The 17,594-nt window shown below is 41.4% G+C and overlaps 1 protein-coding gene across 1 annotated transcript in view; it reads left to right on the top strand.

The window, feature by feature from the left end:
• Positions 1 to 3,078: 3,078 nt before the first annotated feature.
• Positions 3,079 to 17,594, top strand: part of LOC149309123 (SWI/SNF-related matrix-associated actin-dependent regulator of chromatin subfamily D member 2-like) — a 40,958-nt gene continuing 26,442 nt past the window's right edge. Inside the window, exon 1 of the mRNA XM_089531838.1 lies at positions 3,079 to 3,362. Within this exon, the coding sequence (XP_089387964.1) occupies positions 3,189 to 3,362 (174 nt within the window). The 5' untranslated portion in view covers positions 3,079 to 3,188. The remainder of the gene's footprint in view (positions 3,363 to 17,594) is intronic.

Here is a 17,594-nt window from a genome sequence, read left to right as displayed (position 1 = left end):
GCAAAAGGAAAAAGTGAGGGAAACAGGGACAGTATCCTGAATGTAACTGTTCAAGGACTTGTGCATAGGGAGAAAGAGATCTATTATAGTCAATGCAAAGAAACAGAATACAACAACAAAAGTAGAACAAAAGACCTATTCCACAAGATCTGAGAAATCAAAGAGAAATTCAAAGCAAGACAGGGGATGTTACAGGGCAACAGGAGGAAAAAAAGACAATGGAAGCAAACACTTGAAGAACTATATAAAAGAAATGAAAGGATGACAGATTCATTCAAGGAAGAACCTTTTGGCAATGAGTCCCCAGTTTTAGAAAGGGAAGCAGTAGCTACCTCAAAGAACCTGGGAGAAATATATCACCAGGTGGGATACCAGTAGAGCTGTTTCAAGCTACAGAAGCAGAATCCATTCAGATTCTAAAATCTGCCAACAAACATGGAAAATAAAATAATGGCCACTACACTGGAAATGTGCATTCCAGTCCCCAAGAAAGGGACACCAGGGATTGCAGTAACTATTGGGCTGTTGCATTACTCTCCCATGCAAGACAAGTGATGCTCAAAATGCTACAAGAAAGATATTAATCATATATGAAGCAAGAAATGTAAGAGGTCCAGGTTGGGTTCAGAAAATAAAAATACTGTAGGGGGTCATAGTGCAGATATGCATGAAATTATTGTTGTTATTGTGTGCCTTTAAGTCATTTCCAACTTATGGCTACTCGTGGGCTTTTCTGGGGCTAAAAGGATGTGATTTGTCCAAGTTCACCCAGCGGGTTTCTATGGCTGAGCAGGGAATTTAACCTCAATCCCCAAAGTCCTTGTCCTGCACACAAACCACTACACCATGCTGGCTCTCATATACAATAATTGAGCACACCAAAGAATTTCAGAAGAAAACCAGCTTGTAATTCATAGATTATAGCAAAGCCTTTGATTGTGTAGGACAAAAAAACAAAACAAAACTATGGATCACTTTAAAAGAAATGAACATATCACAACACTTGATTCTCCTGATGTATAAGCTAAACTTAGGATAACAGGCTGTTGTAAAGACAGGATATAGAGAAACAGAATGGTTTCCAATTGGCAAGAGGTCCCAGCAAGGATATCATTCCATCTGTTTAATTTATATGCAAAACATATTATATGGAAAACTGGATTAGACTTGAAGGAAGCAGATGTGAAAATCAGAGGAGGAACAACAGTTTAAGATGTGCAGATGACATCATAATACTAGCAGAAAATAGCAAAGACTTGGAAGGACTATTGAGGAAAGTCAAGAAAGGAAGTGCAAAAGCAAGGTTATAGCTGAATGTTAAGAAAACAAAAATAATGACCACAGATGGTTAACAAAAACTTTGAAATTATAATGAAGCCATTGAAATAGCCAAAGACATTCTGTATCTTGGCTCAGTCCTTTCCATGTACTCTTGTAAAGCTGGACAGTGAAGAAAGCTGACATGAAAAGAATCATCTCATTTGAAATGTGGTACTGGAGGAGAGTTCTGTGGACACCATGAACCGCCAAAATGACCACCAGTAAATGGGTCCAAGATTCAACTTTCCCCAGAAGCTACCATGACCAAACTGAGGCTGTTGTATGGGTGCGCCATACACAGTTTCCAGCATATGCTGGAAGCTGCACCGGAAAGACATCTACAAGGTCCTATATGTAATGTAATGTGGGACATTACAAAATAAAACCTAAAAACACTCATATAATTCTAAATTCATGCTTCCTAGGCATGCTCAGAATGGAGGACATTTTGGAATTCCTGACAGAAGGTTGAAACCTTACAAAATAAATGCTAAAATGCTCGTATAAATCTATGTTCATGCTTCTTAGACATGCTCAGAATGAAGGACATTTTGGAATTTCTCCTGGACAGAAGGGTGAAACCTTACAAATATGCTTTTAAACTGAGATGCACCGCATCCGCGCATGTGACATTTTATTCATACTGAAGCTTCTGTGGTGCCTCAGAAAGCGCCCTTGTCAGGCTATGAGTAGCGCTGGATCTGTTTGGCTGTATCCACACTGCAGAAATAATCCGATTTGGCACCGCTTTAACTGCCATGGCTCAATGCTATAGGATTCTGGGGACTGTAGTTTTGTGAGACATTTAGCTTTCTCTGTCAGAGAGCTCTTGTGATGCAACAAACTACAGTTCCCACAATTCCACAGGACTGAGCCAGGGCAGTTAAAGGTCCAAAACACAATAACCCAGTCTGAGACCGCTTTAACTGCCTTGGCTCAATACTGTAGGATTCTGGAAACTGTAGTTTTATCCTTTTCTGACAGAGAGCTCTGTGTATTTTTGACCAAAGTGGTCTCAAATTGGATTATTTCTGCAGTGTGTTTTTGACCAAAGTGGTTTCGAACTGGATTATTTATTTCCGCAGTGTGTTTTTGACCAAACTGATGGATTAATTCTTTAGTGTGTTTTCAACCAAAGTGGTATCAAACTGGGTTATTTATTCCTGCAGTATGTTTTTGACCAAAGTGGTATCAAACTGGATTAATTCTTTAGTCTGTTTTCAACAAAAACAGTATCTAACTGGATTATTTCCGCAGTGTGTTTTCAACTAAAGTGGTGCCAAACTGGATTCGTTCTTTGCTGTGCTTTTGACCAAAGCGGTGTCAAACTGCGCTATTTATTTGCGCAGTCGACCAAAAAGTGGCGTCAAACTGGACTGTTTAGTGTGTTTTTGACCAAAGTGATGTCAAACTGGATTAACTGTTTAGTGTGTTTTTGACCAAAGTGGTGTCAAACTGGGTAATTTTATTTGCGCAGTCGACCAAAAAGTGGCGTCAAACCGGATTCTTTATGTGTGTTTTGGACCAAAGTGGTGTCAAACTGGATTCATCCTTTGGTCTGTTTGGGGCTAAAGCGGTGTCAAACTGGGCTATTCCTTTCCACAGTGTGTGTTTTTCCACCGAAGTGGTGTCTAACTGAGTCTTTATTTATCCTCGACGCCTGAGCCTCGGCCAATGGCCTCCTCCTTTCCCGCCCAGGCAAGGGGCGGCCTCTCGGGCGGTTGACAGGGGCGGTCCCTCCCGAAGGAGGAGGACTGGAGCCCGGCCCTGGCTGCTGCTTCTGCCCCAGAGAGGCGCCTTCTTTCCCCTCAGAGCCCTTCTCGGCCGTTGCCTTCAGCAGCGCAGAGCCTTCTCCTCTTCCTCCTCCAATGGCCGGGCGGCCCGGGTTCCCGCTCACCCCGCCGCCGGAGAGGCTCCCCTCTATGGCCCACTCGGCCCCTCCGCCGCTGCCTCCCGCGGGGCTCTTGCGAGGAGGACCCAGCCCCGCCGGGGCCGCCGCCGCCACCCCATTCCGGCCCATGGCGCACGGGGCCCTCTTCCAAGTAGGTGGGGAGGCAGGGGAGGTGGACTTGTGGGGCCTCGCTCGCTGCAGACCTGTGGACTACAACTCCCAGAATTCCCTGCTGTGGACCTAAATGGCTGGGCCTTCTGGGAGTTGAAGTTTATTATATGGCTCTCTGGAGAGGGTCCCCGTTTTATCCAGAGGCACCGCTGCTGTTATGTGGAACGTGGTCCCCAAAGTTTGGGAACTCCAAAGCTGTGTTAGTCTAAAGAAACAGTGTGTAAAGCAGTAGTCCCCAAACAACTGTGCTCTCTTTAAGGGGTTTCTTTGGACTGCAGCTCCCAGAAGCCTCAGCCATGTTGGCCAATAGCTAGGGATGATGGGAGCTGAAGTCCAAAACCCCTTAAAGAGCACACTTAGGGGACCACTGCTCTACACACTGTTTCTTTAGACTAACACGGCTATGTCTTTGAAATTTGCAACAACCAGGGACTATCTTTGAATTTTACAACAGCAAGGGACCAACATGACTGAGGCTTCTGGGAGCTGAAGTCCAAAATCCCTTAACAGACACAGTTTGGGGACCACTGCTCTACACACTGTTTCTTAAACATGGCTATATCTTTGAATCAAAGGACTATCTTTGAATTTTACAACAGCAAGGGGCTATTGGCCAATAGCTTGGGATTATGGGAGCTGAAGTCCAGAATCTCTTAAGGGCACAGTTGGGGGGCCACTGTTCTCTATACACTGTTTCTTTAGACTAACATGGCTATGTCTTTGAATTTTACAACAGCAAGGGGGCTATTGGCCAACATGACTGAAGCTTCTGGGAGCCGAAGTCCAAAATCCCTTAACAGACACAGTTTAGGGACCACTGGACTGTAGAGAGATCTTGCAGCACATTTGAGACTCACTAAAAGCAAGAAGTTCGCAGTCTAAAAGCATCTGAGGAAGTAAGACTGATGTCTATGAAAGCTCATGCTGACAATTTCTTTCTTTCAGTGAGTCCCAAAGGTGCTTCGAGATCTCTCTCTACCCTTGTTGTCGTGTGCCCTCAAGTTGTTTCCAACTGATGGCGAAACGATCATGGGGTTTTCTTGGCCAGTTTGGTTCAGAGGGGGTTTGCCTTCCTTCCCCTGAGGCTGAGAGAGTGTGACTTGCCCAGGGACGCCCAGTGGGTTTCCATGGCTGAGCCAGGATTCGAACCCGGGTCTCCAGAGGCTCAGTCAAACTACTACAGCAGGCTAGCTTTCACCTGCGTGTCATTAATTTTTACTGTCTCTTACTGATACTTTGAAAATGTGGCAACACAGGTGGCTCCCAGACTTTTGCCCTCCAGGTGCAACTGCAAGGAAGACAGTCAACCCTCCATATCCACGAATACTGTTGGTGAGGCCAATGAGGGAAGTGTGTATGGAAGGTTTTGAGAGTAGTAGTAGATATCTCAGGGTAGGCTATCTAGGATCTGAAGATAAGATGCCTGGGTGTGTCCTAAGGCGAAGAAATGGAGCATGCTGGAGTGTGGGGACAAACACTGAGAGTGATGTTGGGGTGGCAAGCAAGTGGGCACTATGTCGCCATAGTTGTCTTGGGAGGAGGAAGGAGTAGATGGTGTGTATTTGGTGGGGACATGCCATAGATGGGATGGTTGCAGAGACTGAAGTCTAATCTGCACTGCACAATTAATGCACTTTGACACTTCCGTGGCTCGATGGATATGGCATTCTGGGATGTGTAGTTTGTTGTGGCACCAGAGAAAGCTAAATATCCCACAAGGCCACAAATTCCAGAATTGCATAGCACTGAGCCTTTGGATTTAAAGTGCTGTCAAACTGCATTATTTTTACCGTGCAGCTTAGATTAGAAACAGGGACAGCAGTCTCGGGGATAGTGTTTGTTGGATAAGGAGTATATGTGAGGGGATTGTGAGTGAAACTTTCCCTGAAGAGTGATCAAAATCTAACCATAAAGGCACCTCTAGAATTTTTTAAACATTCAGGGTTAGCTTAGTTTAAGTTTTGGTTCAATGAGTTAGTTAGTAGTGTAATATGCTTTTAATCTCAGATGTTCATGGTATTTTATTCATATTGATGCAATTGCTGCTTTTAAAGTGTAACCTACCTTAGAATTTCAAGCCAGGGCTGAAAACTGAAATCATAATAATAAAAAAGTAGAGGCAGGATGTTTTGGAGTGGGGATGTTCCAGCTCTGCTTTCAGCAAGAGCCAGACTTTTTTCTGCCAGCCTGGCTTTTTCAGGCCTAGGTGGATCAATGTGTAAAGGCAGACGCAGCAGGCGATAAAGAGTTCATTCCTGGTGCCTGTCATTGCTGTCCTGTGCAGAATGATATCTCACTACATGGTGCCTGTCATTGCTGTCCTGTGCAGAATGATATCTCACTACAGAAGTCCGCTTAAGGCTACGGTCTGTAAAAGTCCTGCAGTGGTTTTCTGGTGCTGGGAGTTTAACAGTGGAAAGCTTCCAGTCAGAAGCCTTGCTCTTGCTGAAGGCAGAACTGGTAAATACCTTTCAGGGCTGTCATATTACTAGTTGAAAAGCCACATGGGTTATTAATAAGACTGCCTTTTCAGCTTGCTTAAGCAGGTACATCGGAGAAACTATAGAAAGAACCACTGTCAGCTGGAGAAGGATCTGAAGCATTTCCCTTGAAATCTGGGGCTTGCTGGTTTGTTTGGAGCAAAGTTCCCAGTTCCCCTCTCCAACCCTTGGTTATATAAGTCTTTGGCCCGATACAGACAGGCCAAAATAAAGCTGCTCCGGGTCTCTTTGGAAGCATGCTGTTTAAATGATGCATGGGTCCTAAGAGTCTGGAAGTCACGCCAAAGCCACACTCCAATCCTAAGCACTGGAGTGCAGCTTTGGTGCAGCTTCCAGACTCTTCGGACGCATGCATCATTTAAACAGCATACCTCCAAAGAGACCCGAAGCAGCTTTATTTTGGCCTGTGTATCAGGCCTTTGTCTCTTAGGAGAGCTGTCTCAGTAGCACTGGAAGTGTGTAGATAATATTACACACTCAAGAGCAGGAGAGTTGAGGGAGAAGGAAGAGAGGCACATAGCATGGATAATGAAGGGCAGCTGAACCTTTAGTGATTTTGTCCCTTGGTTTGGAGAGGTGTACTATGCAGCAAGTGAACCATATTACAGTAGTTGATCTTGAAATAATATCTATGGTGTACTTCTCATCACCAGAATTTTCTCTTCCCCTTTTTCATTATTGCTAACTGGAGTGAATTATATGGAAAAGTAATGGGACTTTGTGCTATCCTTTAAAAGGAATGTTTGTTGATAGAACAGGGATTTGTAATGTGTTCAGAAGTTTAAAACCCAGCATGGTCAGTAGTCAGAATGGTGGATTAAGAGCTGGAGGATCTCTAGTCTACTGATCCATGAAACTCACTGAGTGGTTTAGTAACTCTCTCAGCATGATTAATTTTATTCGATTCTGTAAAGAATTACAGGATTGTTTTGAAGATAAATTGAGGAGGAAGAGAATCATTTACATAAGGTCATCAGAGGGAAAGATGGGCTTAAGTTAGGAGGCCTGGTTTGGAAGCTTGCTTTTGCTGTGCGAGTTTGAGCAATACATTCTCAAGACTTACTTCTCTTCTGCAGAATGGAAATTTGGTCCTACCTCAAACATATCTTGTATTTGTAAATAAAATGAAGTAAAATGAAAATGCATTCATGAACTGAGATCTTGGACATCTGGTGTCTCTTATATGAAAGTAGCACCACTGCCATCATCTTTCTCCTGGGATCTTTTGTTCACTTTCTCCTAAGAACTTGAGATGCAGTGGAAACGTGACACCTCCCTAAAACAACCATCTTGAACCTCATAGTTGTGTGGTTTGGAAATTTAAAAAAATGGTTATATAACTTGCCTAAAGAAGAATGCACTTTTACCTAATATAGTAGAATAGAAACTGAATTAATTAAGAGTTGCCTTTATTCATCAGTAACCACCTTGGCATTTATTGCTGTCAAGGTTTTATTACCTAAAAATATGTTAAATACCGTACTCTGGCAAAAGTGAAATAGGGTAATTCTCAAAACAGCTTCCAGTCTGAGGAAACAAAAAGAATAGGGAAAGGGAACAAAAGCATGAATAATCTTAACTAAGTTGGACCCAATGAACCAATGGGATTTACCTATGTGTTGATTTATTATTCAACAACTGATTGAATGGATTTACCCTAGTTGGGACTAACCCATAGGATTCTGCTGCTATCTTTCTATTGCTTGCTTTAACTGAAACGGGGGGGGGGGGGGGGAGGGGAACTAATGGCATTATATAAGTTGCAAAATAATATTGTCTTACCTTTAAAATAATGCGGTGTAGATAAACAATAAAATGTTTTGATGAGGAAAGTGACATTAAAAATACATACAAAAAGATGAAAAGTTTGATAGAAAAAGATTTTTAGATCTTACAAACCATCATATGATTGGACATGTTCAAACTAATGATGGAAATAAAAAGATAAGGAGGTGCCAAGCTTTGGAGAACTTGTATAGCAAGATTATTATCTCAGAAGTTAAGAAAGAGGAACTGGTTTCAGATGAATGAGCAGGAAGGTAGCAAATCCTACATTTTTCCGACCAGCAAGATGACATATTCCTTTCTAATCCTGCACAGTTTGTTTGCATTAAGAGATCACATTAAACAGTGAGTTATCAAAAATATGAACAAACTTAACCTTCTCCGAGGCTCTTGTGCTTCCTTTTTATTTATACAGTATGGAAAGAGTGTGGAAACTTTATTTTCTGTTTTTATGAACCACAGTTTGCTTGATGTCTCAAAATGTGGTGAATCATAAATATGATTAGTTTTAAAGAAGCCAGCTTTCTAAACCTCACTTTGAAGTTAGCTTGCTTGGTGTCTTCTCTTTGGATAGCAGGGCAACCTGTGATTGATCAAAAGCTGCAAGGAAGGATTTGAAACTTGCAAGTCTCATTGGAAATTTAAGTGATAGGCTATCTCAAAACCATAGTTTAGTGCAGTGGTTCCCAACCTTCCTAATGCCGTCACCCTTTAATACAGTTCCTCATGTTGTGACCCAAACCCATGAAATTATTTTCATTGCTAGGTCATAACTGTAATTAAATAGATGTTTTCCAATGGTCTTAGGCAACCCCCATGAAAGGGTCATTCGACCCCCAAAGGGGTCCCGACCCACAGGTTGGGAACCAATGATTTAGTGTGACATTGAAACACCGCTTTTGTACGTCTGGTTAAAATGGTTGAATTGTTGGAAGTAAAAAGATTCCTTTTTATACTGTTTGCTGTCCATTTGTTTTGTTTAAGTTTTGGATTTTTTCTAACTAATTTAAAGCAAATTTGATGTTAAAGGCACAGTGGGAGTTACATTAAGGAAAAATATCTTACTCCGGAGTAGGACAAGGAGTAACCCCCAAATCACCACTACTCCCCAGCCCTGGTTTTGGATCATGCATGACTTTCCATTTCTTGGAAATAATAGACCTTCCCCCGCCTTCCTTTAGCAAGGACTTATCAGTAATTACAGATATGATTTTGGTTAAGATGAGCCAGTTGGATGAAGTCTACTAAGATCAGCGATTCAGACAGGCAAATTTCCTTATATCCTGTGGTGGCTGGTGGTTCCAATGCCAATGGAGCAGTGAATCTACTCTTGGTTTTAGGCTGAACCTTAAAGGAATTATCTATGGTGCTGAACTGCATCCTCAAAATAGGTTCAGCACTTGGAAATGGCCTTTAAAGTTCAGGTTAAGTTTAAAAGCAGATTCACTATCCCACTGCTCAAATCAGTCTGGCTAAAGGTCCTATTTAAAAAACTTTGGCCACATAATGAGAAGGCACGGATCACTAGAAAAAACAATAATGATAGGAAAGGTAGAAGGTAGAAGAAAGAGAGGAAGACTAGAAACCAGATGGATAGACTCAAATCAGGGGGGTTATGGGCAAGGGCTTGCAGGATCTGGGCAGGGCAGTGAAGGATGGGGATTCTTGGAGATGTCTTATCTATAGGGTCGCCATGAGTCGGAACCGACTCGAGGGCAGCTAACAACAACAATACAACATGTTGCATTTCTTTACATTTTGGATTGCTCTAGCCCTTTGTTCACATGGCCCATTTTGTAATGTACTGTGTGTGCTCCATTTCTCAGTACCACACCATAATTTGAATTACATGATGCATGGAATATCTTATCTTGGGCTAAGAAGTTAAATATAATGGCCTGCATTTGGTTCTGTTACCTTAGAACTGAAGCTGGCTTTGCAGCACTCTGTCCTTGCATGTGCTGCTATGAAAACATCAGCCAAATCCAACATGTTACAAGCCCTGAAAGTTAGGATTTGAGGACAACAGGTCACCATCTAAGTGCTGTGTCACTTTCAGAGATTGGACATGCTCCATGCAAGGAATCTTACTAGCTTCGACCTGCCAGTGGCAACCATTTCACACATTTGACATGAGTTTTCAGCAGTGAGACTCTCTGTGCCTTTGCACGTCCCTCCAGTTCCCTTGGTGGTTCTGTAACAAGGAAGCAGGAAACAGTACAGCAGCCAAATACAGCAGCCGCAGCTTTAGCAAGTATCAGCTTGACAAACCTGCTGGGTAATATTGTACCAGCCTGTGATTAAAAAGGTAGATGTTGACTGTTCTGCTTTTTGCAGCACAGGAAGAAAGAAGTAGAAATGAGGAGGGGCCGAATGAATTGTCTTCTCTGTAGTTTTGCCAGCCATACAGAAGGTTCTGTGTGGTTCTCAAAAATATGTAAAACAAATGGGTTTTCTTAGTCTGTTTGTGTAGGAGTTACATAGCATTTTCACCTAAAATCTAGCTATCTTTTGACAGAGAAGTTGGTCTTAAGAATTTTAATGGACTGTAAGGGCTTTATTAGATAGCCTGATCTAATGCAGCCTTCCATAGCGTTGTGCTTCCCATATGCTACAACTCCCAGCAACCCCAAACAGCAGGCACATGGATGATGGGATATGTAGGCCACAATTTCTGGAGGACATAATGTTGGGTGCATTTGCTTATGGGTAAATAGCATTTGTGGAACCGGTAGCATACCTACTGTGTTTTCAGGTTATGCATACATCAATGTAAACATCATAGAAGAGGGAATCCTTCATATTTAGGAAGGAAATACTCTTTTCTTAAGATGGTGCTGGCCTGCTGCAATTTTTATAGGCATTTCTATTTTTTTTAAAATATGTTTTATACTGTTCTCCAATTAATTGTGGTGAAAGCACCTTTTTAGTCAGTCAAATGAAGGCCAGAAACTTTTAAAATTAAAGCTAAAATTCTGGAATTGAGTGAATTCTGTGACCACAATCCTAAAAAGATGGGCTGTCCTGCCATATGCTTTAAGCTGATAAGATAATATTGAGCTCTTAGTTTTTGAGTTATCTTAAAGCTGAACCATATGCTTGACACTGTCTGCGAGTATTCTTGTGGGGGTCATCTCCTATTATCTTACCAGTTACTTTTCTTTTCTCTACTTGTCTCCCCCCCGCCCCCAGTATGAGTATGACTTGCATAAAAGCCATGAAAAAGCCGTTACTGTCACTTGATTGCTGATTCACCCATGCTGGCACTAAGGAAACACTTTTGATGTCAACAGCATAGGACAAGGACTAGTGGCAACCAGGAGAAGTGTTCTGTGTGTCTCGGTATCAAAAGAAAACTGATTTACTTGCCATGAAATTGGTAAACTGTTGTTGATACTGTTGATATAGAGACAAATGCTCCAAAGGAAGCTGAGGCCAATTGCTTTATGTGAAGCTGGTGTTTGGTGGCTTTCCTACTTGCCAGTACTGTATTTCATAAATGAAAATAAAAAGAAACTGTCTTCTGCAGTACTGGTAAAATCCCTGATCTTTCATGAAGGAACACAGTATAAATTACCCCACCCTGCTCTTCTTTTCCCATGTGTTTGCTGTATTCATTAACTTGGTAGTAGGTTATGCTTGCTTCATCTCATACTATAACTGCAATTCAGACATTTCTTATAGCATATTCTTTTAGGAGAAGTTTTATTGGGAATGGAAAAGACAGTGGTTTGTTTCTGTATGTGCATTTACATCCATGTCTGTGAACTAATCAAAGTGGGTTTTCCCAATTCTCCCTACTGAAATTTAACTTATAGGAAGAAGTGGGTTAACACCTAAAGGACTTTAGTTATATATGTAGACTCTAGAAATGTTAAAAAAAAACCTTAACATGCTAGCTGAGGACAATACCTTACTAGGGACAGATATAGAAAACAGACTATTCTTAGTATGAGGTAGGTATGTATAGATTTCCCCCCTTCATTCTGTACTCCCTAAATTCAATTTTTTCTGCTTCTCCCGTAGCTAATATTTTGCAAATACTTTGCACAACATAAGTAACATCTGTGTCATTTCGAGTGCCATACTTAAGATGATATTTTTATGTTTATAATTTTTACACAGGAGTGGATTAGATAACTTTCAAGTCACTTAGAACGATATGATTTTGTAATTAAGAGGCAAACAGGAAAATATTCTTCTGAAAGTTCTTCTTCATGGCTTTGAGTAGTAAGAGACACACAAACTCTCCTTCATCAGAGTTAGTGTGGAGAATGAACCTGCAAATAGGCTTTTGTTTGAACACAGCAGTTTGTGAAGAAAGTGGTATATTTCCTAAAACTACAGATGGTTGTGTAGCTCCTCAGGGAGAAGGTTGTGGCAACAGAGGCTTCCACCTGTCTGAACTGAGTATTCCACTTGGGGCAAGAAAAAGTAGGCTACACAGGTGAGGCTGTAAGTAAGACCATTCCTCAAGGGAAGCATGTGGCTTTGAGTAGTAACAGACAGATGGCAAACTTTCCTTAATCAGAGTTACTATGGAGAATGAGTTGAACTCCATAAAATTATAGGATTTTGTGGTAATTTGCTACGTGCCAGTTCACACATTGTAAATCACAAGGAGAAGACAAATGTAAAGCAAATGATTTGAGCCCACGAACCATGTTCATCCAAGTAGGCATATCCCCTGTTTAACTTTTTCAGTCTCAGTAATAAATTTGCCCTGGGTCAGTTTTTGCAATAGGTGCTATTTCACCCACCATACAAAGTTTGCAACAGGGTACTCTAAGTCAGCATATTTGAGGTCTTTTGATATAGGATGAGACAACGATATTTTACTAAATATAATATCTGCACAGGGGAGACATGTAGCTCAGCAGAAGAGCACTTGCTTTGCGTATAGATGGTCCTGGTCCAGTCACTAGCATCTCCCAGTGGTCCTGGGAAAACATCCTGCCTGAAACTCTGGAAAGCCTCTGGAAGTCATTGTTGACAGTAGTGGGCCAAACAGACCAATGGACTGACTCAGTGTATGTATGATACATATATTTGCAGTGTGTCCTTCTTATATTGAAATAGTATATTTGTAAGTACATGGCAGCATGTCCCTGTGTTACATCCAGACATGACAAAAACACTTTGTACAGTTTCCAAGAAGATCGTATTACATTTGGCCCTCCATATCCATGGATTACTTATCCGTGGATTCATCCATCCAAAGTCTGGAAAGTACATATGAAAATATAAATTCCAAAATGTGAAGCTTGATTTGGCCATTTTATATAAGGGATACCATTCTACTACACCACTTTATTCAATGGGACTTGAGCATCTCTGAATTTTGGTCTCCATGGTGGGTCCTGCAACCAAACCCCAGTGTATATCAAAGGCTGATTTGTTCAGAAGCCTGGAATAATAGCTGCATACTCGCTTGTTGGGGAGTGGTATAGTTCACTGATAAGCATATCATACATACACTAAGTCAGTCCATGTACTTGCTATTATTATTGTTGGTGGCCCTAAGGCGACCCTGTTATGGGGTTTTCTTGGCAAGATTTGTTCAGAGGTGGTTTGCCATTGTCTTCCCCTGAGGCTGAGAAAGTGTGACTTTCCCAAGGTCACCCAGTGGGTTTCTGTGGCCAAGTAGGAATCCAGACCCTGTTCTCTAGTTGTAGTCCAGCGTTCAAACCACTACACCACACTGGCTCTCAATTGCATTTAGGCTTCAGATAATTTGTCTTCAAAAAACTTAATGGATATTCTTTTAATTCTTATGCGAAGTAGTTTAGGCTTAAAGTAAGGAGGACAGCTGAGGCTAAGGCAGAGTGGTTTTCCATTCTTTGTTGGTTTTGTTGTTGTGTGCCTTCAAGTCATTTTTGACTTATGGCGACCCTAAGGCGAACCTATAACAGGGTTTTCTTGGGAAGATTTTTTCAGAGGAGACTTGCCATTGCCTTCTCCTGTGGCTGAGACCATATGATTTGCCTAAGGTCATCCAGTGGGTTTCATTCCCAAGCAGGAATCAAACCCTGGTCTCCAGAGTCATAGTCCAACACGCAAATCATTACACCACGCTGGCTCATTCTTTGCTGGAGCTCATAACATTAGTTGGGATTTGGTGAACTGGAGCTCTCCACTCTCTGACAACTTTTCAGACGTTTCACAACAGTCAGTGTATTTCCTTTCATCTTTGTTTCTGTAGACTAGCATACTCATTTCCTCCAGCCTTTTTGCATGTGACCTTTCTCCTCGTAGCCATGATGATGATTCTCGTGCTCAGAATTCTCCCCTTACTTTCTTTCTCTCTTTCTTTTTAATTGCTATGGGCAATCTGTTCCCCATTGAGCTTGTGTGGTGCTGCCCCACCTCCTTTGCCTATGTTCTCTGTGGGAGTGGCAGAAAGTTAGAGGCAATGCCTGGGCCTGTTAGGGAGGGCTGAAATGTTGCCCTGCTGGCTTGGTTGCTTTGGCAGCTGCACTGGCACTTTGGCAGCAGCAACGCGTTTCAGATCCCACAGGGCAAGGGAGTGCAAATCCCTTCTGAAGGAGCCTCAAGAGGATGTCTATGTTCACGTGCATGTGCACATAAGCAATCAAGTGCCCCTGGAGGATTTAATAAACAAGCCCTGTGCCTAGGTAACCTGAACTGAGGACAGCTGCAAAAGAAATCAGGTCCCAGCATGTACTCCTTCAGTCAAACAGGCAGATACGAACAGATCAGGTTTGCCTCATTCAGCCATGGACATGCTTTTAATAATGATAAGGATGGGGAAATGTTGGCACTTCAATTCTTTTGATAACAAGTTGTAGTAGTAGGAAGGATTTCTCCTTTCTGTCCAGTTATGCACAAGGCCTCTTTAGAGGCTCATGGGGCTCCTCCCTGTTAATAGTTCTGTGCACAGCAAAGAGCCTTGTTTTGTAATGACTCTGATCATCTGTGTCCTGTTCCTTGTAAAAGTGCCTCCCTGCAAAAATGGAGGAAAGAGTAGACCAAGAAAAGGTTTTTGATATTACTAGAACTGTGGATGAAAAGAGTAAACTGCTGTATTCAAATGGAATTCTAAGCGCTCCCATCCCCAAAATTACTTGTTTTTGTTTTGGTGGAAAGACAGATATCCATGAGATGAAGAAAGGAAATAAACAGGTAGTCTAGAGGTGGCACATAACCAGGAGGGTCTTAAGGACAAAGTAGGATGGGGATTGTGTGGGAAGGCTCTGTTACCTAAATTGCAGGGGGTCCCAAGAGTGCATCCACAAATCGAATTCAATGGGGAAATTAATTAAGCTTAATAGGAAGCAGTGAGAAGGCCAGGGTAAGACTAGCCAGGATTTTTCAGCCTTTGTTTACCAGTTCCAAAAAACTAGAACTCCAGAGTACTAAGTACATTTCAGTTTTATTACTTGAGCAACAAGAGGGATGTCAACATTCACATGAAGCACTTACACACAACATACACAAACGATCTAAAGTCTAAAAAAGATGGTAGTAAATAGCAAATTAAAGGATTGAAATGGGCAATGCTTACCACTCTAAAAATGATGCTCCAATCTGAGGAATGAATGCAGTGGATTGGACTAAGATCACTACCTGGGATTGAGGTCCAAAACACACTGCAGAAATAATCCAATTTGAGACCGCTTTAACTGTCCTGGCTTAGTGCAACTCCGACTGAGACTAAAATAGGAGTGTCCAACCAGGGTTTTTTAAGCGCCAAACCTCACTTGAGGCAGTTTGAGTTGATTTCCCAGAAATTCCAGAAACAATGGGCTTCCCATCTGGTTGATGGTTTTAACTTAAAGAATATTTAGGTTGATGAAATTGGCATTGAGTTAATCAAGCAGGAATAAGAAAACCAGGACAACCCAAGGGAGTTTGGGGTGTGGGAAAATACCATGGAGGCAAGCAGAAAGATTGGCATCATGCTTTAGGCTGACAGATTTTTGTCCTGTGACCTTCAAGAGGAAATGCACATGACAGGGAGTGGGGAAACAGCAATATTCTTAGCCATAAAGTTACAGGGTCTTTCCACTTGCCCTCAGGTCAGAAATACACTTAAAGGTAATCTGAACTTTCCAATTCATGCTTATGGCCTCTCTGTAACTGATATTATAATAAAATACAACAAAATATTTGTACCTGAAAATAATGCAGGGTAAATAGGGTGTGATAACAGTTACACAAATATGATTGCTGGTGATAGCTAAAAATATAATGCTGATGGCCAGCTGGGAAAACCTCCTGTACACTTTTTCACTGGGGATGGAATTTTAAAAGCCATAATCACACAAAGAAACAGAAGGTACCTCTTCAAAATGGCACTAAACCAGTGTTCTTCATTGCAAGGGTTGAGGACAGCTTCTGTTTATCTCAAGTGTGGTTCTCAGATATTGTGATTTCTTTGAGGTGACTTACTGGCTTGAAGTGAGATTTGCGCTGATATTTTCCTGGTCCTTCACTCATATTCTTAGCCATTTGTACTACATTGGTGTTCCTTCTAATGGGAAAGACTAGACATCTGAACCTGTAAAGATCTGTGTATAAAAATCTTTATTGTGAAAATGGAACAATCTCACTTGTATATGAGGAAAGGCAGTTTGTTTAAGGCTTGTCTCTGGTTTAGTTCCAGTTCCATATTCCTGTTCTTAGTGATATAGAAAGAGTAACTGTGGCTTAACTCTTGTTTTAGACCCAGCTGCAGTTAACTTATTTAATCCATTAGATTTATCTCTGTGTGGATAATCATTCAGCATTAATTGAATGGGTCTACTCTAGTTGGGTCAAATCAACAAAATGCCAGCTAGTGTATATTAATGGGAGAATGCTAGGTTCACTGGCTTTGAGAGAAGAAAATACTGTTTTTTTCTCTCTCTCTTTGAAACTGAAGAAGGGTACATTAACCTTCCATATTAACTACCAGTTTTATCTACCAATTCAGGAGTAGGCAGACTTTACATTTGTAGCATCTGAGAGGGAAGCCACCAGCTGGCACTGCTCCAAGCTTCTTTGCAGCAAAGTGAGTGGGAGAAACCTTTTGTTGCCTCTACTGTTAAAATTTGGGGAGTCAGAAATCCCTGCGAATATAAGAACACCCAGTTAGATCGTATTCTAGCTTGTGCCTACCCCTTCAGTAATCTGTTGTTTAGTATAAGATTATCTTTCATTTTAAAAAAAGTTAGTTTGTTAATATTTTATTATCTTGATAATAATTTGAAAAAGAGCGGGGTATAAATTATTATTATTATTATTATTATTATTATTATTATTAAAAACCCAAATATGAACAATGCATAACAACAACAACAACAATAGCAACATGTATATAGAGGACTATGGTAGCCCTTCCTAATAGAGGAGAATGGAGAACTTTGGGCACTTTAGTTGCCGATAGATTATAACTCCTGTCATCTCTGACCATTGGGCATGCTTGATGGGGCTGATGTGTGGTGGTGTCATTGCTCCATTGTTCACATGGGCTACTTAAACCAGCTAGTAGGTGAGTTGTGGAGAAGGTTTATTATTTTCTGTGATCAAAAGAGTAGCATAGCTAGAAATAAAGGGACAGGTGAGCTGGTCATAGTTAATTTGAGACAGGTTCCTGTGCCTCAAATAGTTTCACGGAAGAGTGAATTCCTCTCAGTTGGTATATAAGGTTGGGCAGGAGAACATTTACCCAGAGCTTGGAAATGTTACTTTTTTGGACCACAGCTGTGTTGATGGCTATGGCTGAGGAACTTTAGGAGTTTTATGTGAAAAAAAGCCCCCGTATTTTCCACCAAACACTGCTTGTATTAGGGTTGCCATAAGGCAGGACCTCCAAACTGGGACAAATGTAGGGCCACATTTTCAAATGTAGGACACATTTTTTAAAAAATGGAGGACACTTGAAAAAATTGATAATTTTTTAAAAATTTTAATATAAATGCATG

This window comes from Sceloporus occidentalis, unplaced genomic scaffold (assembly GCF_023333645.1).
Source record: "Sceloporus occidentalis isolate IW3139 unplaced genomic scaffold, rSceOcc1.0.p SCAF_7, whole genome shotgun sequence".
NCBI classification, from domain to species: Eukaryota; Metazoa; Chordata; class Lepidosauria; order Squamata; family Phrynosomatidae; genus Sceloporus; species Sceloporus occidentalis.
This window is presented reverse-complemented; position numbering and strand designations above follow the sequence as displayed.